The 26,060-nt window shown below is 49.0% G+C and overlaps 1 protein-coding gene across 9 annotated transcripts in view; it reads left to right on the top strand.

Annotated features, from left to right (window-relative positions):
* Positions 1-26,060, top strand: part of NFASC (neurofascin) — a 71,493-nt gene that overhangs the window by 32,593 nt on the left and 12,840 nt on the right. Inside the window, exons 6-25 of one of the 9 annotated variants that reach the window (XM_065740452.1) lie at positions 1,507-1,557; positions 5,097-5,208; positions 5,671-5,855; positions 5,985-6,116; positions 6,368-6,511; positions 6,987-7,098; positions 7,195-7,361; positions 7,741-7,888; positions 8,503-8,627; positions 9,221-9,256; positions 10,002-10,103; positions 10,214-10,411; positions 11,357-11,427; positions 12,087-12,309; positions 13,357-13,472; positions 14,534-14,738; positions 16,282-16,404; positions 16,954-17,127; positions 19,024-19,038; positions 24,539-24,769. In XM_065740452.1, coding sequence (XP_065596524.1) covers positions 1,507-1,557; positions 5,097-5,208; positions 5,671-5,855; positions 5,985-6,116; positions 6,368-6,511; positions 6,987-7,098; positions 7,195-7,361; positions 7,741-7,888; positions 8,503-8,627; positions 9,221-9,256; positions 10,002-10,103; positions 10,214-10,411; positions 11,357-11,427; positions 12,087-12,309; positions 13,357-13,472; positions 14,534-14,738; positions 16,282-16,404; positions 16,954-17,127; positions 19,024-19,038; positions 24,539-24,769 — 2,670 coding nt within the window. Of the gene's footprint in view, positions 1-1,506; positions 1,558-5,096; positions 5,209-5,670; positions 5,856-5,984; positions 6,117-6,367; positions 6,512-6,986; positions 7,099-7,194; positions 7,362-7,740; positions 7,889-8,502; positions 8,628-9,151; positions 9,197-9,220; positions 9,257-10,001; positions 10,104-10,213; positions 10,412-11,356; positions 11,428-12,086; positions 12,310-13,356; positions 13,473-14,533; positions 14,739-16,281; positions 16,405-16,953; positions 17,128-19,023; positions 19,039-24,538; positions 24,770-26,060 lie in introns of those variants that run through there. The other 8 variants (XM_065740453.1, XM_065740454.1, XM_065740457.1 and 5 more) reach the window with 8 other exon arrangements.

Below are 26,060 nucleotides of genomic sequence, written 5' to 3'. Positions count from 1 at the left end.
AGGGGAAAGAGTGTCTTCCCTTTTCTTCATTCAGGATAGCAGTTCAGTTAAGAACCGATGGGACTTGAACCAACTCCATGGCTTGTTCCCTTGCAGTGCCCCAGGGCTTCAGGGGTAGCTCAGTGTGGGTATTGCTGAGTTTCTGAGATGGATACAGTTGGGTTATTCCCTCCATCTTTAGGGAAATGTGCAATATCAAGAGATTTTTTCCTAATGTGAAAAACTGGAGATAGCCGTGGTTTGTTTCAGGTTTAGGTTTATGGGGACCCCCTGTCCAGGTTGGTGCTGCACAAGGGACTGTGGGTGTGTTCATTGCTGACCAACAAGTCTTGGGGTCACCGTGACCTGGAGATGATGGTCAGTTCTGGGAGGTGGGAGCAGGGGGAGCAGAGCCTCTGGGGCCTGGGGACACTTGCTCCCAAGTCCCAGTACCAGAAGTTTCATCTGTTGCTTAATTGGAGGTAACGCTACTAAAGCATTCTGATACATGGGACTGATGTGTGATGTGAAAATCAGGCAGGGCTTGGAACATTCTGGACTTCTGTTATAACACCCTCTCCTTGTGCAAAGCACGAGTGGAGAAGTGGTGATACAAGTACTACAAATGGGCTCTTTTCTAATGGGGAGGAAGATATACGTGCAGCTCACTCCAATTACTTTTTATCTGGTTGAGAAGCTGGCCCAATAATGCCAAAATTCACCTTGAACTGAAGGACTGAACCCTGAATGAGCACAAGCTAAATGTGGCAAACAAAACCGTGTGCTCATTTGGGTCTTGGATGTTTTCAGCCTGGTGTATTGGTCTAGATTCAGAAAAGAAAAGAAAAGATAAGTGGAAGAAATCCTGGAAGGATTTCCTGCAGAGCATCTCTGCTGTGTCCTGGGCCAGGTCTTGTCTTGTCAATTAGTGGCTGTGCTCATCTAGGTGTCCGTTGTTGTCAATGAGAGAAAGGAGCTGATGTTTTTGCACATAACACAACTTGCTTAAATGACCTGGGAATTGAAAGGGGTTTTACAGCAGATAATGCTTTTAAAGCTTAATTGTTGCTATTATTTTTATTTATTCATCTTCTCCATGCCTTTCTGCATCATTGCACTGCTGCTCTTGGTGTGTCCAGCCCATGCTTTGTGCTGGAAAGAAATAAGAGGAGTATATTTATCTCAGAGTTAACAGAGAGGGAAAAATAAATTTTCTTCCAATATTGAACTAGTTCTTGTCAAAGATGTTTTTATGCCAAAGGAAAAACACTTTGAGAAGACATTTATGATCAAATTAGGCAATATTTATCATGTTTATTTGTCTCTCCATCTCGTAGGAGGAAAGCAATCTTCTCTTCCCCTCCCGCACCACTGTGCTCTGTTGCTGATTGTCTTCTAAGGCCCTGAGTGCCTCTGTTTGCTTCTGCTGCCCCGTGCTCGGGGCCGTGATCCCCATGTGGCCCTCTCCCTGTCCCCCACCACTGCTTTGTGCTGCTCGGTATGCTCATGGTCTTTTGTTTATTGCAGAGAAACCCCATAACGAAACGTCCTTACGAAATCACACTGACATGTACAGTGGTGAGTCAACAGTGGCTTCTGGAGACCTTCACATTTGTAACCCCCTGAGCCTAACCAGACTGACCCCGTGCTAACCCAGTGTGGGCGGCGTTGGCAGCGTCCCCCCGTGTGCGTGTGGTCCCCGCTGTGCTTTGTCCCCTGAACGTCACAAAAACCGAGCTGGGGCACGAGCCCAGCAGCCCAAATCCTCTCTGAGTTTTGACATCTTAAAATGATCGAGGGCTAAGCTAATTAATTGGATACGCAGAGCTCAGCTCGAGAGATATTTGGGTTAATAGGATCAGGTCTAAGTGGGAAAGCTGGTGGTTGACTCCATATTGCCTTGTCCTCCCAACTGGGAGACAAGAGCCACCGTTCCTCTTTATCTGCCTTCAGGAAGAGCACCTGCTGTGCTTGCAGCCAAGCGTGGGCATCGACTGCAAGGAGGAAGAATCCAAATATTTGGTTTTCTCGGTGGCTTGTTTCTCTGTGGCGTGGTTACACCTATGCTGAGTGCTTTTCCACTTACCCCAGCAGGAAGGGCTGCCACTGGAGGCTGGGGAGCAACACAACCAAGAGCTGTAGAATCATAGTGTCCTTAAAGTTGGAAAAGACCTCTAAGATCACCCAGTCCAACCATCGTCCCATCCCCAGCGTGCCTGTTAACCACGTCCCATCAGCTGTTGCTCTGGCACGTGACTTTGTGGCCCCTGAGAGGTGATGGGGTGAGCCAGGCAGGGTGGGTCTGCATGGGGGAACAGGGCACGCTGCTGGGAGTGTCCCCAGCAACCAGTGGGCTTCCCTCTGTGCCCATCTCCCATCCTCTTGTGCTGCATGAATGTGAGTCCAGGTGGTGCTGAGCTGAGCAGCCATTGGCCTCCTGGTTTTGGTCTTTGCTTGAAGCACATGCTTCGTTTGGGAGCAAGGACCAAGTTCTTGCTGCTTCCCAAAGGTTGAGGTTAGCCAGATCTTACACTGCAGTGCTTTTTATTATTATTAATTTCTTGGAAAATGCAGGGATTTCTCCCTTACTCCTCATGTACTTCTGCAATGGGACAAAGTTAGCTAGAGATAGAGTTGGCGTTTGGGTGAGAGGTTCCTCTGGCAGCTCTGAGTGTGAAGCATAACTGGAGGAAGTGGGGACAGCAGAAGGGCTGGGCATGGTCTGCAACACTCATAGAAATGGCTGTGAAATGTGCAAAACTAACATCAGTGGGGATCCCACAAATGGAATGATGCCTCAATGAGAAACACGTGGGAGGAGATGCCTCCCCCCTCGTGGGCACACGGTGCTGGGATCTCCTCCAAGCAAAGAGGAGCATGGATGGTTGTGTTGTGGAAGGAGTGCCTCTGCGCTTCGGTGTCTGCTGCCCTCATGGCTTGAGGGGATTTCTGTGTGGGTTGGGGTGCCTCCATCTCCTGCTGCATCTGTGTGTTCAGAGAAAAGAGAGGTGCATGTCAGCCAGGGAGATAAAAGGTCCAAAATGATGAATTGAGAGTTTTATTAGCCAAAGTTCATCACCTTCTTATGGAAGTGAAAGTCTTTCTTTCTTTTTTATTATTGTTATTGGTGCTTCTTTGACAACCCTGAGGGATGTTGCTGAGTTGGTGAGCGGGGCAGAAGGCGAGCAGATGGGATGCACCTATTCCTATTATCACCTTTAGGAGAAACAATCTGCAGGTTGATGTACAACTTGATGTGCTGTCAGGTCGGGGCGTTGGGGAGGGGTCACTTGGCAGCTCCTGGAATATCCCATTTGCAGCTGAAGGGAGTCCAGTTCCACAATGGTGGGGGCAGCAGCAGTCACACGTTGGAAGCAGAGTGTGCTTTTGAGCTCTACTTCCAATAAATGGCCGTAGAATTCATTCTCCCACTCTGCTCCACCCAAGCTGAGGAGTGAGATGTTGCTGTTTGACAGCTTCCAGCTGTAGTGCCATGAGCTCAGAGCTGGAGCATCTGCCCCTGATCATTTCCAGCCTCTCCCCATTAGAAACAGCAAAATATTTACTTACAGTGCTGTGCTAAGGCAAAGCTTATCAGCTAAGCAGTGTTGTCATTAGGTTTATTAAACAAGTGGGTAGCATACTAATTTATCTCCCTTATGCTTTAATGTTCATCATTAATATGTGGCTTGTAAAAATTGGCTTGCACTGCTGCTTATCTCTTCTCGTTATGCCCCAGGCAAATGGGTTTGTGGCAGGAGCGAGGCACATGGCCCGTTCACATGGGCTGCAGGTTGTTGGCAGATAAAAGCCAATATTCACTTGTAAAACAATTGATAAACACAGACCTGAAATCTCAGCACTGATCCGCAGGGCATTACGTGGGTGGTGATCCTAACCAGGAAAACCAGCATCTCCAAAGCAGGCAAGCAAACAGCAGCACGCCTGCCTCTGGTAATCCATTAATCAAGTAATTAACTAACCCACTGATGAGCACCTCCTGCCTCTAACCTGTGGGTGTGTGGGGAGCAGAGTGGTGCGTGAGTGTGGCTGCTCCCCAGTGATGTGGAGTCAGTCCAAAGGCACGGGCTCCTTCCTGTTGATTTATTACTATTGTTAATTTTAATTTCTATGAGTTCCACTATGAATTCCAAAAACAGTCTCTGCTCTCTCTCCCCTGTTTCTTCCCAGCCCTTTTCTCTGTGTCAGAGCACAGGCAGAGATTTCCCAAGTACCTCATTTGACTAATGAAGCATTTGGGACAGCAGAAAAGGGCCCCGGGAGCCCGCTCCTGCCCCAGGGTGGGCTTTTCTCAAATCTCTGTTTGCCCAAACAGATCACGTCAAACCCACCTGTCCCATGTCCTAATCCCATAACCTCCATCTCTGCTACTGCTGCTTTCAAGCCCATCTCACCCCATGTTGTCCTCACTGATCCAGATCTAGAGTAATAATTCCATTTATTAATGGAAGCTATTCCATTAATAACTATTTTTTTCCTCTCACAAAAAGACCTCCACTGTGTGTACCTGCAGGGACCTGTCTTGTCTCTCCCCTGGTTGTCTCCCATTAAACTTTCCTGTCCTGTCCCAATCTCTGTCACTGTGTTCTCCAGCTCTGCTCCAGGCCCAGCAGTTCCCAGTAAGACTGGGAACCTGTGTGGTGCTGTTGGAGCTCTGGATTCCACCATCCCTCGGGGATCTCCATGAATCAGCTGTCTGATTTACCCTTCTTGTGGCCATTTGTCACTGTTGTCCTTCACTACGTGTTCTGTCCATCAGTATCTCCATGTCTCATCTGATTCCAGCCCTGTGCTGGAGGTAGGGTGAGCAGGGTGGGCAATGCCTTGCTGGAGATCTGGGCTCACCTGGTGCCTCATTCCCATGGTTCTGCTCCCTCTGTCCATCCTCTTTTCTCTTTCTTCACCTTGCCTGCCAAGCATCCTCTCTCTACTTTGTCTTTTTACCTTAAAAACGACTTTAAGCCCTTCTCTAGTTTCCAGGTGTATTTCTGGGTGAGTCCTGTCGCTTAACCCTTTCAGTGCTGCAGAGAAGGGGAATTTAAAAGTGCTCTGTTTTTTTTGTTTTTGTTTTTGTTTTTCTTTCCTGCTGATATCAGCCCGAGGAGTTACGGAAACAACACCCAGCTTCATGTACCCGTATGGGACCTCCAGCAGCCAGATGGTGCTCCGAGGGGTGGACCTCTTGCTGGAGTGCATTGCATCAGGAGTGTACGTACCATGACGGGAGCGGGCGGTCACCAGCAGCCTCAGTGCTCATAGCTTTAATGCTGAATTGCTGGTGAAAATACCTCTGGGGGAGCATGCCTTCCGTTTTCTGTTAATGCTTATTAACAACACTCCCATAACCTACTTTAAGGATAGGAGCATGAAAGCAGACAGGAGAGCTGAGTTCTGTACTAACTGTAGGTGAGGATGTTTGTAGTCCAAGGACCACAAGAAGTGTCCTGGGCATGGGGTGGGACTCTGGCAGCTCTTCTCAGGCACAAGGTGGGACACAAACCATGCTCCTCACCATCTGGTGATGCTCAGGTCCTGGTATAGGGGCTGTGGTATGTAAGAGTTTGGCCCAGAAATCCTTCTTCTTGGGTTTAGAAGGTTCTGAGTGCAGGGTTTATCTTGGGAAAGTTGTTCTTATCTTGCAAGTGCATTTACCTCCTTCCCTCTCCTTAGACCAGCACCAGACATCATGTGGTACAAGAAAGGAGGTGAGCTCCCAGCGGGCAAAACCAAGCTGGAAAACTTTAACAAGGCCCTTCGTATCTCCAATGTCTCAGAGGAAGACTCTGGGGAGTATTTCTGCCTGGCGTCCAACAAGATGGGCAGCATCCGCCACACGATCTCGGTGAGAGTGAAGGGTACGTCACCTTTACCTCACCATCTTCTTCACCTTCACAGCCAGAAACTGAGAGGGGAGCATGGGATCTCTGGAGGCCATCTGCTCCAGTCTGCTCTGTGTATAACTGTTCCATTTGTGTGTCTTAAAGCTGCCCCATATTGGCTGGATGAGCCACAGAATCTCATTTTGGCTCCTGGTGAGGACGGCAGGTTGGTGTGTCGAGCCAATGGGAACCCCAAGCCTTCAATCCAATGGTTGGTGAATGGAGAGCCCATAGAAGGTAAGCCAGGAAGAGTCTGCACCTCCTGAATGAGAACGTAGCCAAATCTTGTGGCTGATCATGGGAACCAGAGCTCCTCTTGGGGCACTGGCTTGGCTGAGTCATGGCCAGCTGAGCTGTGCCACATCATGTGCCACCAACTCTTTTCGTCTGGGCTGAGATGGAAAGATGCATAATAAAATGTAGAGTCTTGTGAATTTTAATTTTAAATGTAATGGAATGTGTCCTTTCTGTCTGCCTTTGTTTTGAAGGCTCTCCTCCCAACCCAAGCAGAGAGGTGGTTGGAGACACCATCGTGTTTCGAGACACGCAGATCGGCAGCAGCGCCGTGTACCAATGCAATGCTTCCAATGAGCACGGCTACCTCCTTGCCAATGCCTTTGTCAGTGTCCTGGGTAGGTGCCCGTGAGGACAGGTGAGCCCTAGTCCCCACAGACAGGGAAGGAAACTCCCTCAAAGGAAGTGACCATCAGACACCAGTAGTGTGCCAGCTCACGAAACGCTTTTTCATGCGGAATAATGGTTCCTGCTTCCATTCTTGTGGAAGATGAGTGTCCTGTACTCAAATTTCCTGGCAAGTTTTCCTCTCTGCTGTTAGCTACCTTGAGAATGATGTATGTGGGTACTTGACCTCTGCAATGGGGCATCAAGATGAAAGTTGGTGGCCATATACCTTCAAAGCAAGGGTGAGCCAGCACTGTTGGAGCTGAGATGTAAGCTCTTTCATGGAGTGAGGTTGGAAAGGGAGTGAAAAAGCTCTGTTAAGTCTTAAAAATATCAACATAGAGTCATAGATTCGATAAGGCTGGAAAAGACCACTAAGAGCATTGAGTCTGCTTCTTCAATAGCTGTCACCTTTGATGCTTCCAGATGTGCCACCGCGGATACTGGCCCCTCGCAACCAGCTCATCAAAGTCATCCAGTACAACAGGACCCGGCTGGACTGCCCCTTTTTTGGCTCACCCATCCCCACGCTGCGATGGTAAGGAGCATAGCACATCCCCTGCCCACCTACAGGGCTGGGAGGGTGGTTTCCTGCTCTTTCTTCCCTTACAACAGTACTTTGTATGGCTGTGAGGTTTAAGAATGGCCAGGGGAACACGCTGGATGGAGGGAACTACAAGGCACATGAGAACGGGAGCTTGGAGATGAGCATGGCTCGGAAGGAGGATCAGGGCATCTACACCTGCGTCGCTACCAACATCCTGGGCAAAGTGGAGGCCCAGGTTCGTCTGGAAGTCAAAGGTAGGAGCACAGTGAGCTCAAGAGGAAAAGATGCTCTTGGATCTTCTTGAGCCGTGGCATCCCATAAGCGCTGCAAAAAGAGACTCGAAAGGTGCATCAGGAATAACTGACGGCACTAAAACATATTCAGTACCATTTATTTTTTTCCTTCTCCAGCAAAACTGATTGCTGAGACAGAAAAGTTGGTCTTTTTTAAAGGGTCAGCATGAATTAATGGTTTGTTAATTTAGTCTATTAGCGAGCATCTATATCAGAGGCAGTTTAGCAACATGAGCAAGCAGCTGTTGTGCGTGCTTGTCCTCTTCCAAGTGCCACTCCTCATAGGCTGTGATCATGTTCCAAGCTGAGACACTGACGCTTTCTTTGGGGCACTTTGCAGACCCCACCAGGATTGTGAGGGGCCCTGAAGATCAGGTGGTGAAGAGGGGCTCCGTGTCTCGCCTGCACTGCCGTGTGAAGCATGATCCAACACTGAAGCTCACGGTCACCTGGCTGAAGGACGACACACCCCTGTACACTGGGAGCAGGTCTGTGATGAATGCTTCCATCTGTCTTCTCACTGGGGTTTTTATTCACCCACTGCAAACTGTTTGAGGAGGCACTGGGAATAATAAGGACAAACACTGAGTTCCCATCTGGGTGATAACGGCTGTTCTTGATACTTGTAATGTTATTAGCTGAGGCTAATACTGAGGCTGCTTAGCAGTTAAAATTGACTTACCAGTAAATCAAGACATTGATCTTAGGCTTTATTTACAGATATTTTAGGACATCTTGATAAAACAGGCGGGTTAATAACAAGCTACTCCAAAATTAATGTTTATCAGTTGCCAGTGGTATAGTTGTAATTTCCTTTCCACTTTCCAATTGCTTTTTGTGAAATGATGAGCTGTCATCATGGGATGTGAGCTGGTCAGAGGTCATCCTGTTTTCCCAAAAGTGTGACTTTCAGATAAATACCAGAGCAAATTCGCTGATTCTTTAGAAAATGAGGTTTCCAAGAATAACTCAATGCATCCTCAGCTGATAAAATCTTCAGACCTGAGAAGTATTCTTCTTCTCTTTGGGCTCTTTTGTGTATTTTATCAGAGAACAGTTCTCTTAGGAACAGTTGTGTGATTACAGCTTTCATCCCTTTCAGGGTGAAAAAAGAAGATGATGGTCTGACAATATACGGTGCTACTGAGAAGGACCAAGGTGACTACACCTGCGTGGCCAGCACGGAGCTGGACAAGGACTCTGCTAAAGCCTACCTCACCGTGCTAGGTAAAATTGTCTTCCCAGAGCACTCAGTGGCTCATTTGTACTGCAAGAGGCTGACTTCAGACTGAAAGGGGAGATCTGTGAGCACAGAGCTGTCCTCTAAAGTGGAGAGGATGTTCAGATGCTGGCAGAGAAATTATTGGGTTGCTGCAGGAAACCCAAAACCCATCCTCCATACACATTCACTGCCGGATTGACTCTGGAGGCCTCCCAAATCTATCAGCCCCTGCTCTTGGCCCCTTCCATTCTTGTGATGGAACTCCATTTCTGGCAGTGCCCCAACCCCACAGTGGTGCTGACATAGACCCACAGTGCCATACCAGTGCAGGAGTGCAGTACAAATCCCATACCCCTAATAATTTGACTGGAATTAATTTATTTCCCTTCCTGTTCCCCTAATAGCTAATTAACTTTCTAATAGAAACACAAAAGAAGGTGTGCAGAGCTGGGGGTCTCTGGGGGGAAGGATGTGCTCTCTCTGGTTCCCAGGTGGGATCTGTGACTGTGTGTGACATTATATTTACCAGGTGCTCCTTTCACCACCCAAGCTTCATGACTAAACTAACACCGTTAACAGCCAATGTCTTACCTTGCAGCAATCCCTGCTAACCGTTTGAGAGACTTACCTAAAGGTAATCATCACTAATTCATTTGGTTTATTTTATTCTGGGAGTTGATTTGTTGTTTTGTTTTGTTTTGCCTTGCCAATAACTCCAGCTGAAAATCAAGGTGTAGAGGTTGAGCATGCTGGTGCTTCCATTTCTGACTCAAATTGTCATCAAAAACCCACCCAGATGGCCACGAGTAGAAATGTGGCATCTCATTTTGTGTCCCGTGGTGACAGTTCTTGAGTGTAAGAATCACCCTATCCGTAGCTGGAAATGGTGAACCCTGAGGGTTGAGAAAATAAATCACATTGAATCCCTTGACTTTTACCTGGAAATAAGGTGTTGCTGTTACTGTTATTCCATGAGATGGTTCTCTGCATTGTGACAAGACACCGAAATCGTAACCAGAGCACGATAACCAAGTATGCATTTTCGTTCAGGTTTGGTGTCCTTCCCATTCTACTTGCAATTACTTTCTGAACAGTTGCCTGTAGTCTGTTGTAAGATCATATATCCTCCTGCTAAGCCATCATCGTGCTCCCAACATCAGATAATGTCAGTGCATACCGAGGGCAGGTCAGGTTACGAGGCAAGGCACAATTAATATGTGAGCACATTTGTATTTAATAACAAAACACACTGAAAGCAGAGGGATGTGAGACGTGCTGCAAGAGCACGTGTCCTCCTGTGGGTCCAGACCAGGAGAAAGGGTGGGATTGGAGGCTCCTGGGATGTTTCAGCCTCAAGTGTCTCATTACTTGACCACCAGAGCGACCTGACCGGCCCCGAGACCTGGAGCTTTCAGACCTGGCTGAGAGGAGTGTGAAACTGACGTGGATTCCTGGTGATGACAACAACAGCCCCATCACAGGTCAGGGCCAGCCCCATGACCCCGGGTCCTTTGATCTTCTCCTACGGGGTATGGGGAAATCTCCTTAATGTGGGCTCAGCCACGCTCTGATCCCTCCATCGTCCCCTCAGATTACATCGTTCAGTTTGAAGAGGACCGCTTCCAGCCCGGCACGTGGCACAACCACTCCAGGTACCCTGGGAATGTCAACTCAGCCGTCCTGAGGCTCTCTCCTTATGTCAACTACCAATTTCGGGTGATCGCCGTGAACGATGTGGGCAGCAGCCTGCCCAGCACGCCCTCAGAACGATACCAGACCAGCGGGGCACGTGAGTAGCAGTCACTCCAACCCATGGCAGTTTGGGTTGGATCCTACTGCTGCCATCTCTTTGGGCTGAAGTTTTCCCTCATGGAGTAACAGGAAAGGGATGGGCTGGTCCATGCAGGTGTGGGTTGGGGTGAGATTTCATTAACTGTGTCCTCAAGGCTCTGAGGGATGTCCTGCAGAACAGCAGGACTCGAATGGAAAGATTTACCCAGTGGTTCTTCCAGCAGAATCTGTTGGAGGAAGGCCAGTCTCACCATACAGAGAAGCTCTCTAAAAGAAATCTTTCATCCTTTCTGACCACAGGAAGCTCTTAGAAAATTAGACTTCCAAGTGTAAAGTGGCCACGAGCGAAAAAACGTTTTGTTCCAAAATTGCTAATTCATTGTCTACTGCTAGAGCTGGGCAGGAGCCCAGGCTGACGCCGGAGTAAAGTGTGCTGCAGTCTGTGACCAAGGCTCAGGTCTTTGGTGTGTGCCCAGTGCTTTGTGCATTCAACAATACTTGGGAAAAGTCATATGAGAAGCTCACAGGAAGCTCAGCAGTTTCACTGCATGTCTTCATTTGACCTTCGTAGATGCACTTCTGCAATATCTGCTGGCATCTAGTGTTGGGTTTTGACATTGCTCTTCTTGCTTTGGGTTATTCTAAAGCGTCAGGCTCTGCTCCTGGGGTCGCTTCACAGTGAGTGTCTTTTAAAGATTTAGGACAAGATTTTGGGAGAGAGAGGGAAAAAAAAAAAGGTCCTAAATAAATGGCCTGGATTTTGAGAGTGCAGGAAAGTCTTGTGTTCCATTAACCTGAATGGGAACTTGAAACTTCTGGAAAACCAGGCCGTTAACTTCTGGTTTGGAAGTAGTTTTGGCTTGCACCGTAAATGGGTTTTAACTACGGGAATGGTCATTTCTCAGCACTTGATTTATTTATTTTCTCCCAATGTGAATTTCAGGACCTGAAATTAACCCAACGGGAGTTCAAGGAGCAGGGACTCAAAAAAACAACATGGAGATAACCTGGACGGTGAGATCTTCTTTGGCTGTTCACAGCAATCTGATATCATTACAGTCCTACATGCTAAGATAGATCTCAGGAACTCTAGTACGTGTGATGTATCATGCAAAAACTTAATTATCACGAAGGACAAAAAGCAGAAGATATACCTATTAATTGTTGGTGTTGGCAAGAAGACTTGTGATTAAAAAATAGACAAAGAAAAGATGCTAGGTCACAGATGCAGGCCAGGGAGGATGTTTGCAGGGTCTGGTCTTACAGGGCTCACAGACAGAGCAGTTCTTGCTTTTCTTGGTCGACCAGTAGGTGTCACCCTGCAATAAGCTGAGGTCTGTTGGTAGGCTAGAAATTGCAGTGGACTGGAAAATGAGTAGAACAGAACCGTAGAATTGCTTAGGTTGGAGAAGACCTTCAAGATCATCAAGTCCAACCACAGCCTAACTGTGATACCCTAACTCAGTGTGGATGTGGCTTCTGGTTCTGCCTTGGGTGTGGAGTGCAAGGATGAGGCATGTGTCTCTTTGGGAACAAAATATAGATCTTAGAGGCTTGCTGATGGAGTATGAAATAAGAATCAGCTGCTGAACAGAACCTTTTGGAGCACCATAGCAGAGAAACGCAGTCGTCTTTCTCCCTCTCACTTTCTTTTTCTCTTTTGCTCCATTCAGCCTCTGAATGCAACGCAGGCGTATGGGCCCAACCTCCGGTACATCGTACGGTGGAGGAGAAGGGACCCACGTGGGAGCTGGTACAACGAGACAGTGAAGGCACCACGGCACGTTGTCTGGAACACACCCATCTACGTCCCCTACGAGATCAAAGTGCAGGCAGAGAATGACTTCGGTAGAGCACCGGAGCCTGAGACCTACATCGGATATTCGGGGGAGGATTGTGAGTATTTTCTCAGACAGAGCTCCTAAGTGTTGCAGAGCTGGAGTCCATCTCTGTCCAATGTCAGTGGGTTGGCACCTATTCTCTGGGTTGTATTTATAGCATTGCTCAATTAGGCACAAAAATCCATTTTCAGGCATTGGGAGAAAGAAACTGAGTTCTGCTCTGGGCTCTGTCTGCAGATGCCTACATGACCTAAACCACTTAGCCCTCTCCCTTCTGCTCTGAAAAACGTTCAGTGGTGGAAGACATTAAGATTTCACCAAGATGAGCTCTGGCTGTATTCCAGCACTCAGTTTCTTGCCCCTGCCATCTGCAGGGCATCGAGTTCATCTTGGATGAAAGGTCCTCCAAGTGGCTGAGAAGGCTCTGGATCATCCTGGGCTGTGTTCTTATGCCTCTGACAAAGCCTCAGGTGACAAAGCCCCCCAGGCTTGGGCTCCTGTTTGCAGCACACTGCAGGCTCAGCTTGTGTCCTTTCAAACTCTCCATCTGCTCCTGCAGAACAGCAGCCAGCTTCTTTAACTCTCTTTCCCCTTCTTTTTGGGCTGCTGCTATCACCTTCTGCCTGTAGCACCCAGGTCTCCCATCTATGATCCTGTGAGGATAATGTGGCTTGCTGCCAACGACTTTATTTTCAAAGAAATATAAATCAGTTCCTCTCAACACCTCAAATCAGCAAGGGTCCCTGGATGAGTGACTTTGGGACCACCAAGCAGTGGAAGCCAATTTATCCAGTTTAGGATATTCTATGATTGGATAAAAAAAAAGTGGGGGGTGAAGGTAAGTAATGGATTACAACATATATTGGTGCAGTCAGAGGGTCTACTTGACCCAAAGGAGGGCAGCCAAGGAGACCAGAACTGGCCTGTTGTTGCTGTTTTAGGAAATCCTCTAAAGCTGAATGTAAGGAGGGAGAAACGGCCACAATTTCTCCCCAGGAAATAGCGGAGGATGGCTGGGGGGGCCAGCAGATGGCGGAGCTGGAGCGTGGCAGGGCTGTGCTGGTTGCCTGATGTGTGCTCTGCTTTGTCCCCAAACGCCCAGATCCCAAGGCTGCGCCTACAGATGTTAGGATAAGAGTTCTTAACAGCACTGCCATTTCTCTGACATGGACCCGGGTGCACCTGGACACCATCCAGGGACAGCTTAAGGAGTACAGAGTGAGCAAAAGCAAATCTCTTCTCACTGACTATTAATACAGCTAACCTTCTCACCAGCTGAGCTGGCCCCATTGATGGAGCCGCCTGCGATGGGGATGACAGAAAACTGCTCCAGCCACCCTGACCCTGTGCTGGGGTGCATCCCACAGGCTGAGCTCTGCTCTGAAGCAGCACCAGGACTGAAGCCTTGGGCTGCTCTTCACTGTGCCTGAGCAGTGAGTACATCTCCCTTTGCTCCCCAAGACCTGGGGTGACACAGGGACTGCCCTTGAGCACCAAGGGACCGACTGTAAGGCAGCTCCTGGCCCTAGAGCTGCTTCATATTTCCTCAGATAGGTACAAGCAGGCTCAATTTTGTGTCATCCCCAAAATACCAACGTAGTCTTTTAACAGACACCAACCCATGCAAAGCCTAAACCCGGTACTTGGTACTAACTGGCAACTAGAGGCAGCATAGATCCTGTTTCTTTTTAACATTTAATGTTGAAGATTTACTGCTGCAGTAAAATACCTGTGCTTATGTGTAAAGATAGACCCTATTCAAAGCAAACTGAAGTCTGAACAGAGCCCCTTTGAGCAGAGTTAAAGACTCTTGATACCAAAAGCATTTGTGTGGCAGACAGCCGTAACGCTTCAAATCCAATCATTCACCGAGCATAAAGAAAGCTCCCTGGTTGCTGCTTTCATTTCTTCTCCCTCTGTTCTGTTCTTCTGGTCTGTTTTCCGAACGAATCTTATTTCTGCATGAAATGAGATTTGCAGTCGGGGCTCTGAATCAGAGACTCTCCAAGTTCTGACTTCTCACCGTGGCTGGAAGTGCCACGTCTTGCCTAACACTAATCCAGGCAGGGAGAGCTCAGTGCCCAGCACTGAGAGCTGGAGCCACAAGCAGCTATTTGCAGCCTAACCCTAATCCTAACCCGGTGCTGCCCCACCTGCCTTGCTGGGGGCGAGGAGCTTCGTTTTGCTCTCTGAAAAAGCAGAGTTGTGCTGTGCTTTGTTAATGAAAACCAGTTGCACTCAAGATGGGAAAAGCTTCATGCCATGCGTGTTTCTTGAAGGCCTATTTCTGGAGAGACAGTAGTTTGCTGAAGAACCTGTGGGTCTCCAAAAAACGGCAGTATGTGAGTTTTCCTGGAGACCGAAACCGGGGCATAGTGTCCCGGCTGTTCCCTTACAGCAACTACAAGCTTGAGATGGTTGTAACCAACGGGAGAGGCGATGGGCCCCGCAGTGAAGTCAAGGAGTTCCCCACACCTGAAGGAGGTACGTGCACGCCGAGCTCCAACTCTGGGCTCTGCAGAGCCAACCAGGAAGGGCACAGCCCTGCAGCAGAGCCATGAGTTGGCCAACAGCACACGAACAGGCATTGCCGGGGCTGAGCAAGGCGCAGCCGTGCCCTTGGTTTGCTGGGTGACCTCCACACCTTGCCCACCCTCCCCACGCTGCAGCGCTGCTCGGTCAAACCTCCACGGGGCTGAAAGGACATCAGCAGAGCTCCGATGGGGCTCTTCAGGAGGGAGCACCTCGTTCTGCTCTTGAAAGAGCTCTCGTGTCAAGGAGGGATGTGAGGTTTTAATTTTCTCGTTGTCACGGTGCTATTTATAGCCGCGCCGATAACTTTTTGTCGGAGCAGCGCTTTCTGTGGCTGCCCATGAATCTTTCTTTAGCACAGATGTTTTTGGCACAGCGTGTTACGGAATTGCAGGAGGAGGAAACAGAGGAGGTTGGGAGCAAATCCTGTCTCAAATGACGCGGATACGATGGGGGTCTTCTTTTCCTTCTTCCCACTGCATGAGGGCACTCATCTCTTTCTCCCGTACCATTTCCTTGGATGCTGCCATTGTTTTCTGATGTTTTTCATTGACCAGCTGTGGTTCAGCTTGTTTAAAAAGGAAAGGTTCTGTTCTAGGGCAGCAGCTTGGTGATGGGGTGTGCCTTGATTTAGTGCTTACCTGGGGGCTTGGAGGCATGTTGCATTGGGGTTATGCTCTTGGCATATGTAAACTATTGATTTTCTTCTTCCTATTTCACTAAGCTATTTTATTGGCTATATATTGATGCCTGGGAGATGGATATTCTGCCAAACTTCCTTTTAAGAGAAAAAAAAAAAAAAAGAGATCATTAATCTCTCAAATCAGTGAACCAAGCTCTTTCCCCACTTAAAGGCACAGCGATTAGGAGTAAACCAGGAGAATAATTAAATTCCATAGGTCATAATGCTTCCCTTCCTTTACTAGCTTTGAATAAGCAGCCATAAAAGCAGACATTCCTCAGGGTAAGGACTGCTGTATACCTGCACCGGATCCCTGTTACAGCTCCCCAGACGTTAATAACACAAAGATGCTCTGCAGTAAGAAGTCGCTCTGCTTTTTCTATCGTGCCAGCAGATAAATAGATGAGACGTAAATGTTGGGCTGGGTGAAACCAGGGGCAGTAACAAGACTCCAGCAGCAGTGAAGTATGCAGACAGTGTACAGAAATGGGGCACAACCGTGCGAGTGCTCCCTTCATGGCTGCAACATCTGTTGTGGGTGCCTGGCTGAGCGTGACGCTGGAGGACAGCAGTGCCCAATGTGAGAGCACGGTGCATACTGAGCTGCTCTGCTGCTGAAAACCCAGGGCTGGGGCATGATTCCTGGCCTAGATTGTTGTTCTGTCAGTATCTGATCTTTAGAGTGTGTTTGTACGTGGTTGAGTGTCTTGAGTTTTATCAGGCAGCCTGCGATGTGTAGAGTATTGTAAGGTATGTTATCTTGTATGTTTTTTCTTCTTTCCCTTTCCTTCCTGCTCCTGTCCTCCTCCCAAGTGCCCAGCTCCCCCAGGTACTTAAGAATCCGACAGCCAAATCTGGAAAGCATCAATCTCGAGTGGGATCACCCAGAACACCCCAATGGAGTCCTCACAGGATACAACCTTAGATACCAAGCCTGTACGTTTCACATCTTATCTTCTTAGTGACAGTAGTTAAGTCATTCAGTGTTTTCCCTGCTGCTGAATTACTTCCTTGCCTAACACCAAAAGCAAACTATAGGGAGTGGGATGCCTCTATCATCAGCTGACGGTGCTGAGTACTGCTGGGCACCTGCAGCTCCAATTGGACTACAGAGGGCTGTGGGTGCTCAGTAGCTCTCCACCCTCAGCCCCTCGAAGGAAATCAGCATGGCCTCAGACAATAGAAAGCCCTTTAATCAAAGCTCCAGAACTTTCTCTCTCTCCACCTCCCAGCTCTGTAAAAGTGATGCTGCCCTGAATGCAGCACAATGTACGGCCCAATGTGATGTCTGGGGAGCCCAGCTTTGTCTGAGCACTTGGCACTTGTGCTAAGCTTTTCCTTGAGCACCTCCACAACCTTGAATGTCCCAAGCAGCGTGTTCCCAGACAAGGCATACCTGCCCCAGCTGCAGGTCCTGCCCTTGGGGACAGGTAACAAGCTGCAGAAGCCAAGCTGAAGCCACCACTACCTGCCTTTCCTCCCCAGTTAACGGATCCAAAACGGGCAGAACCCTGGTAGAGAACTTCTCTCCCAACCAGACAAGGTTCACCGTGCAGAGGACAGACCCCATCTCGCGCTATCGATTCTTCCTGCGTGCTCGGACACAGGTGGGAGATGGAGAAGTCATAGTGGAAGAGTCACCAGCACTGCTGAATGAAGGTGAGTGCAGGGCAGCTCCTGGCCTTGGGTTGGAGGTGATGATACAAGTGTTGACCGAAAAGCACAGGTCAGAGAAGCCAATGATTTCCGGAGCAACCAGTGTCAGATAACTGGTGTACATCTGCTACCTACTGCGGTCAGATGGTCCCGTGTGCTCTTACTTGATTACCAGAAATGTGTCCCTTCTGGTTTGGATATTAGGAACAATTTCTTCTCAGAAAGAGTGGTGGTATATTGGCCAGGGAGGTGGTCACTGTCCCTGGAGGTGTTCAAGAACCATGGAGATGTGGCACTGAGGGATTCAGTGGGCGTGGTGGGGGTTGGGGTTGGGGTTGGATCTGGTGATCCCAGAGGTTCTTTTCCAACCTCAGTGATTCTTCAAAGCTCACTGGTGCAGCCAGGCACAATCTCAGCTGCCTCTATAAGAGCCAAATTTGGGGATGATGATTTCTACACCACTGCAAGAAGGTGCACCTCAGTGCCACCACCCTGCAGCCAGCCACTGACCTGCCCCCCCCCCCCCCCCCTTGCAGAGCCACAGCTCCCAGACTCCTTAACGAGATAAAACGCCCCTTGTGAGGCATTCATCACACTAAGTGAAAGTTCAGGAGCCCTGGGGGAACTCTGGAGACAAAAGCTGGCTCTTTTCTTTCTTCAGCATTTGCTAAAAGACCTATGATTTAGTTAGCCCTCGGATTTAATGGAGTTTTTGTCTCCTTTCCTCCATCTCCCCCTCCCCAGCTAATGGCTCTGAGTAGGAAAAGCAATTCCTACTGATGACCCAGAGGAAATGAAATGCTTCCTGACACTCTTCAGTGGGCTCCAGCATCACTAATTAATGCGATAGGATCAGAGATGGGGCTGCATATGCTAAAGATAAAAACAGCAAAGTTGCACATTGGCAAATATGAGAAGGGGGAAGCTGGTGCTTAAAAGAGAAGATTTGCTGGAAAAAAACCTGCTTGGAGCATAGGGCCTGGATCGAAGGCATTGGTGCTGATAGAGGTTCTAGTTGTGTCTTAAGTATTTGCTGTACTGGGGTTGTTTCTGGATGGTGGCATCAGTGACTGTAATGGTATGTGATGGTATATTGCTTAACTGATTTGTATCAGAGAGCAGTGGGTGCAGACCACGCCTGGATGCCAAGGTAAGGCTCTGTGCTGGGGGCTGCAGCCCCTGCAGCATGGAGGAAGGATGGAGTACTGTTGTGAGGCAGTGGGAAGAGTCAGATCCTCAAGCAAAGTTACAGAAATGCAGCACAGGTTGACCTCAGAACGTGAAACCCAGAGGTAGAATTCAATATAGGCACGTTCTGGTGATGGCAGATGTGTAAGTGCAATTAGCAGCTCTAAGTGAGTTGGATGTTGTGGCACTGCTGCGAAAGAAGAATCTGTAATTAAAAAAAAAAAAGAGTAAGAAAATTAAACCCATTAACATTCAGGGGTTATTTCCTGCTTGCCAGACTCATTCACCTGAGAAACCCAAACAGAGTACGGCTCTCTGGTCTGTGTGAAGGGCTCTCACTCTCACAGCAGAGGATAAATCCTGACCTTAGAGCGACACCAGAAATCTGAAGGCAAAATTCAGTGTCAAAACCCATCCTTGCTGGGATGAGATATAAGCACCTGAGAGCTCTGCTGAACCAACACCTCTGGGATCCCTGCCCTGGCGTGTGTGCCATGAGCAGGTCTGGCTCCAAGGGGCTCTGCTGCACAGAAGGGCCACGTGTTGTAGCTAACGCTTTTATGTCCTCTCTCTCACGTCTCCGTTGACTGCGTGGAGTGGTCCGAGTCTCCTGTTGGTGTGTTCTGGCTGTTTTATCTATTCCTTTGTTTTCTCTTCTCTTCTACGCTGTCCTCGTATTCCCCTCTCTATCCTTGGTGCTGCCCTCTGAAGCCACGCCAACCCCAGGTACCGTACCAGCAGAGGAGGTAACAGGAATGGGGCAAGGCTCGCTCGTGTGCGCTGACAATTAAGCATGCACTCCATTAACCCTTTCAATGGGGAGGTGAAGCAGCAGGGGGCTAAATTGGGCACGTGGAAAGGAGGCAGGTTGCACTGCAGGCAGATTAATGATAGCCAAGCACCAGATGTGCAAGCAAAACTGAGAATCAAGGAGCCCTGATGAGAAGGTTGTAAAGCCCAGGTGTGCCCTGGGAAATGCAGGGAAACCTTTATCGGTGGTGCCCACCCTGTTAAGCGAACATGCTGCTCTTTTGCCTCCTGGTGACCATTGAAAGGGTAAAGGACAATGTTTGTGCCACAGCTGTGCATGTCTGCATGCGAGGCTATTGCTAGCTTTGCCCTCTGTTGCATATTTCTACACCAGCATTGAAGCACAGAAAAACCTATCCTCGACAAAGGGTATCCACCTGCTCCAACAAAACCCAAACCCCAATTAATCCAGTGTCCAATTCCCACTGTCAGCAGTGCAAAGCCTTGCCAGAGCTTCTTGTTTCCCTAAGGGGGACACCCACATCTTACGAAGCTGCAGTCAGGACTTCTCCTCCTCAGATGCTCTATTTCCTCAGGGTGACAGCCCTATAAGCAGGAGCAGCAGGGGCAGTGCTAGGGGATGCATCCAACCCCCTAGACACCCCACCAGTGCTGCAGAAAAGCTTTGGGGCTGCCCTGCATGAGGGTGCTGTAAGAGGTCGTGCTTTGCCTTCGCTGTGTGCAGCCCTGAGTCCACGGGGCTGTCCAACGAGGAACAGCTTCATAGCAAACACTGCCAAAGTGATGCAAGTGCAAGACCTGCTCTGTGCACCCATAGGTTTTGCTTCCCTACCTCATAGATATTCCTTCTCCCCCCCCTTGTTCTTTGTTGCAGTCATGTCTCTGTTCAGTATTATTTTGCACTTCTTCCTTTCTGAATAGATGCCAATCTTTTTCCTACTGTCTTTTCCTTAAAAAAATTATATATATACACGCTATGAACATTAGGAAGTAACATATGGGTCTGTTTTGGCTGGCAGGAGGCTGAAAAGTGACACGACCTTTTGGCTCAGAGGAGCAGAGCTCCTCTGAACTTGCTGCAGTCAGGTTAGCTCGGCCACAAGAATCCAGGTTTTCTTCTGAAGGACTTTCCTACTTTCAGCACATGTTGCTGAACTCTGAAAGCACAACGTGATCTCTTTATCCTTCTGACATCGTAGCAACCCAGGAATAACTCTTGAGCGACTGGCAGCTAGATGAAGGTGCTACCATGCATAGGATAAGATCATTACGTACTGGAAGAATAGGGGGTGTTCCTCTATTTTTACCTCCTGGTAGGAGAAGTGGCATGGAGCAAAGATAGGTGTGCACTGGAAGAAGGCTGAAAACCCATAACCAAAGCAGCAGTGCTAACTGGGCAGCATTCTGTGCTGTGCTTCTCCAAGAGGGATGAGGGCAGGGGCAGCTGTAGTTTTATACAGAACAAATCCTCATCTTGATACGGAGCTGAGTGTCACTCTTTGTTAGGGCTCATCCCAGCGGTCCCAGATTGGCTGTGCCATGTACTGGTGTTGGTCATGGGATGCTGCTCCCCTTCCCAGCAAACACAGCGCTCAAGTGAATACTGTTTGACCTCCCTCAGGAGATTTCTCTCCTCTCAGTGACCTAGATGTTGTGAATTTTATGGATTCACAGTGAAAGCTGCCTAAAACTGTGCTAGGAGGCTGTATGCCGTGGGCTCTTGGCACTAAAACTGTCCTTCTTCCCTGGAAAGCCTCACTCATGGGGTCGTCACTGGGGAAAGGGTAGCACACAAAGAGCTCTCATTTATGCTATGAATGACACCAACAAAAAGTGCATCCCATAATACCCAGCGTCCATCCCTTCATCAGAGACTGTAAGAGTATTGGCCTTAGACTTTTGGGGGAAAAAAACCCAACACAACACCACACTGATTTGTTCGTTCCCTTCTCATTGCTCCATAACGATGGAGCAGAGGAAAAAGGGCCCGATTGTTCATTTTGGAAGGGGACAGCAATAGAGGTACAGAAAACTGCTGACCTCTCTCTTTTAGAGGGCATTCAATTGCTTCCTTCTGCTCTTGAATTTCTTATAGCTGTCAGATTTGGAGCGTTTTTGTGTCGTGTTTTCTTTTTCTTTTTGGTAACGACTTAACCATCTCCTTCTGTTGCCAGAAACTGGGAGAGGGAGAGCAGGGGAGGGGGGGGGGAGAAGTAGTCTGAAAACGTATTTGGCTAATCATCCAAATTCATGAAAAATTCATCAAATTTCTCCAAGCCTAATTATTTTGTAGACACACCCAAGGGAAAGCTGTTACCGCAGCCTAACAACACATTAAAAGCACCTTTAAATAATTAAAGAGCAGTATGGCTTGGCTATTATTATTATTACCTTTTTTTCTATACACAAAAACCTGCCAACTGCTCACCCAGCCCCCGTGCTGATGGAGTACGGTTCCAAGCCCCTTTCCTGTGCCTTAAATTCCCCCTTTTTTTGCTTCTGTGCTCCTTTTCCTTGCAGGTTTGCCCAGTCTGAGCATCCCCCATCCATTCCCAACCCTAAGGAGCCGTATCCCTGCAAAGAGAGCAAACCTATTGGCAGCCCTCCTGCTGCACCCATCTCTCTCATCACTTACCCTTTTAATTGCTACAGCCAGACTGCTGCATCCCTTGTCCATTATAGCAGCTTCTCCTCCCCACCGTGCCCCTTGGTCTCCATTACCAGGAATGCTAATGCATCTTGTAGACAGAAAAAGCAATCAGTGTGTGGCAAAGATGGGGCCGATTTATGAGCTAACTCACATGTATTTCCAGGAAGAGGAGCTCATCCATGTAGGGAGCCATATGCTGGCTTTCACTTGGGGTTTTTTCTGGATATATTGGGGCTATTTGAAGCCAGCTCCCTTTCAAACAACATCTATCATGGTGCACTGCAGTAGGAATGTGGCTGCCCCTTCTTGGCAGCACCTGGAAGTGGGGAATGCAGAAAAATCAAGTGCTCAAAGTAAAAAGTGCTCAAGTAATCAAAGCTTAGAAACGCCATATCCCATACACGTTACCCCTGCATTTTCAGAAGGATGCAAACGATTTCTAGATGAGTATCACCTGGCAAAACCAAGCAGCTGGGTTGAGCAGATCTGGAGGTGCCAGCTGCAATGAGCACTGCCCGGGTGGCAGCACGGGGCTGTGCAGGGGATCTCCTTTCTTTTGGGGCGGCAGGGATCTCTGATCTTCCTCAAAGCCATCTTTACCTCCCCCCAGCCTGAACTCGGCTCTCATTAGGGGACAGATTTCAAAGGCTAGCAAATGCCCCTTATCTCCTCTCCCCCAAATCTACCAGCTGAGCTTTTCCTCTGCATACATTTTGTATTCAAACACAAATGAGGCTGCAGCTGTGAATCCCGAGGCAGAGAGGACCAAATCCCACAGCCCAGCAGGAGCCAGGCTGCCCTCCTCCTGCCCGGTGCTGCCCACATGTGCTCCCCTCGTTGACCTCCTGCTTTAACAAGGACTCAACCTGCTGCTAGAGCCACTGCAGCAGTGCTGGGTGATGCACTCGACCTGATCGGGTGCAGTGTGATGGATCAATGTGGGCTGGGATTGCTTGGGGCTCTGCTGTGTTGTCTTTTCCTTTGCTGTGAATCAGGGATTCGCAGTGAGGTTGTGTTAGCTAATAGCTAGCTTCCACTGCTCGGGTTGACTTTGGACAACTGTCAACCTATGGAGGAATTGCAGCAAAACTGCATTCACAGTAACCACAACAGTTGCTTAACCTTCCAAAAAATGGTCGTAGCTCTCACCTTATTTGTAACCCACAGACTCAGGACACAGCAAAGCAGAGCTTGGTAATGAAGTGAGATAAGGCAATGCAGAACAGCTACCCCTGCTATCACAACTGAGGTGAGGGGAGGGCTTTGCTATGCCCCACTCACCCACGAGAAACGATTTGTGCAACGTTCCAGCCTGGCTCCTGACACTGTCACTGCCATCTGTCTGGGGTGGGATAGGTTCCACAATGCTGGAGTGTTGTGTGTGTGTGTGGGGGGGGGTTGGCTGCTCCATTCCTGCCCCACACGGTGCTGCACTGCTGCATGAGGCTTCTGCAAGGCTGCGTCGGTCCCTGCGTGGGGTGCCATGGGTTGCATTGGGTTTGCTGTCATGGTGTGTGCTGGTAATGGGGTTTGACTGCAGCTGCATGAAGTAGGGAGGTGGCCACAGTGACCCTGGGGACCACTGGGATTTTAGAGGATGGGGGGGTCTCCTGGGGTCTCAGCTGCATTCTCTCAGCCCTGTCCTGCTGTGTTTGTGGGCTTGAAGGGAAGCTCGTTCCCATACGAGCCAACCTGGGACTGAGCTGGTGAAAAAGCAACCCTGCCTTTGCTGTTGGATGGTTTTTAAAGCACATTCCTCACACTATTCTTATTAGTGGGTGATATTTGCAACAGCCATTTTCATTTGCCTGATGGGGATTTGTAATCCCTTGATCTGTAGTAAGAGTAAGTAAATACAACTTAATGCAAGCACCACGGGATTTCCTTTACCCCAGGCAGTTTAAGCAGCTCCTCAGCTGTGTTTTCTGCTGGCAGGTTTTCAGGCAGCAGAAATCGCCTTTACAGAGCAATGCTCATTCATACCTGAGAGCATTCAGCAATGGTTTCCAATATCCCTTTCCATCAGACACTATTAGCCAGTGGCACTGCTATCTCCTCTGGAAATTCCCTCTGTGTTCCCATTAGCAAATCCAGCTGCAGCCCCCTGCTCCAGCTGAGTGCTCTGGTCCCATTCATAGCTACTGAGGATCACAGAGCTGACCCAGCAGCAAGCTAAAAAGAGGTTGTATTACCTCCTCAGCTGGCCCAACCCACTTCCCTTCCTTTAGTGGCATTCAGAAACTTTTGCAACCACACCGAGGGGTGCATACATAATGTGCACACTGACCCTACTGCTCACGCCAGAGGTGAGGTGTGGGTGAGACAAATGTGGGTTAGTTAGAAAGCAAACTGCACCAACTTCTCATTTGGAAAGTTTAAGGTCTGTCCAAAATTGAATGCCAATTTTGAGGAGCAGTGATGGAAAAGCAGCGCTCATCACTCACCAAAGAGCTGCACCCACGTTAACACTAAGGCTGCTTCATCACCCTCCTGCAGGACCAGTACACAGAGCTGCAAGAAGGGAGGAGCTGAGGAGCTGCAGGGCAGCTGTACAACACTGAGGTGTAGTTCAGGGGCCAGCAAACTCATCGAACTGGGGCTCCCCTGTCCCACAGCAGATGGGGTTTTTTTTCTATGAGCTCAGTTTGGATGCTGCTCCCACCGGTTGGGGTGGGGAAGGGCCCATGGGGCTGTGTGATGCTGTGCTCGATGCTTCCCCTCTGCTCACTGTTGGGAATGCTGTGTGGGAGCCCCGGGAGCCATAACCACATCTTGACAGCCAGTGTCTGCCTTTCCCTCTGCCAGCCACGACCTGGTTGCCTCCACCTACAACCGAACTAACTCCAGCAGCCACAACTGCCACCACTACCACCACGGCCACCCCTACTACTGAACCCCCTCCTACTGAAATCCCTACTACTGCCATCCCTACCACCACCACCACTACTACTACAACCACTACAGCTGCCAGCACCGTCGCAAGCACTACAACAACTGCAGAGAGGGCTGCAGCAGCCACCACAAAACAGGAGCTGGGTACTGAGCTTTCCTTTTCCTCTAACCCTTCTAACCCTACCGGGACCTTTCTCGCTTCTTGCTCAGGGAGAGGAGTTATAATGGGCACAGAAGAAGGCATTCTGTGCTTCGGGAATGGCGTTGCAAGGAGCCAGAGGTGGTACAGGGTGATTTGGGGGTCCCTCTGCCCACAAAGGGGATAATGTGGCTCTCCTTGGGGTGTCGTGATGCTGAATCAGGGTTGGGAAGGAGGTGGAAGACCCTACCAAGTATTATCTTACCTTGATTGTCCTTAAAAAGGGGTTCTGCTGCTATTATAGAAGATGTCGCTTCGAATTTAGCACATCAGCTGTTAGCAAAGAGAGCTGTCACAGCTCATAGGTGTCTTTTGGTGTGTGGTTCTGCTCTCTGCAGCATAGCCTGGTCATAGCCCACGGGGAGCCTGGGCAGGTGGCTAAAGGTACAGCTGTGCTCCAGGTGTTACCCAGCTCACCACGCAGCCATCGTGCAGCCAGGCAGAGCAGGGTGATCAAACCACATATCCTCTACTTTATACGGGGAGAGTTATCCCTCTGAGCCTTGCTTTTAAGGACACTGCAGTGATGGGCTCTCTGGTTAATAAACGATGGGTGGTTATATTTGGGTTGTTCCAAAATGAATCAAGCAGAAGGGAGCACAGCCAAAGGAACGTAGCCGTGTAGCTGGATAGGATGCACTCCCAAATGCAAACACAAAAGCTACTGAGCTCTCTGTTTACTCTTAAAAGAGGAGAAGGAGACCACAGCAATGAATATTAAACTTGACACTGGTTTACTTCGAGACCATTTTATGCCTAAATTCAGTTCAAGATGGTTAAACCCATCACCCAGCACGCGCTGGGAGGCCCTGGGTCCATCTGAGAGGCCCTCTCCAGTGAGAGATCTGAGAACCCACAGCACATTTCCTCCTCTGCACTAGTTTGCTCTTTAAGCATGCCATCCTGACTGAGTAAACACAGTTTCATGCTCTGGCTCGTGGCATGCAGCCTTTCCAGGGACAGATCCACAGCCACACACAAAGGGAATGCAGGCACGGAGCTGTGCTGCCCTAACAAAACCAGTTTAAAAACTGGTGCAAGATAGCAAGGTGCAACTTCAGCACTATGTATGAGTCCTTAGCAATGAAGCAGGTTCACAAGATCACTCCCAGAACATGGTCACAATGCAGCGAGTAAGTGGGAAACTGCTTACTGAGACCAGGTTATGAGTTGGTGAGGAAATGGGAGGAAAGGAGGCAGAGGAGCAGAGTCCCAAGTGGCCCCAGGGTTATGACC

The sequence above is a fragment of the Cyrtonyx montezumae genome, unplaced genomic scaffold, assembly GCF_038088225.1.
Source record: "Cyrtonyx montezumae isolate F1298 unplaced genomic scaffold, pur_monq_1.0 scaffold_26, whole genome shotgun sequence".
Taxonomy (NCBI): Eukaryota; Metazoa; Chordata; class Aves; order Galliformes; family Odontophoridae; genus Cyrtonyx; species Cyrtonyx montezumae.
Note: the sequence above shows the minus strand (reverse complement) of the source record. Positions and strands in the feature narration are given on the sequence as shown.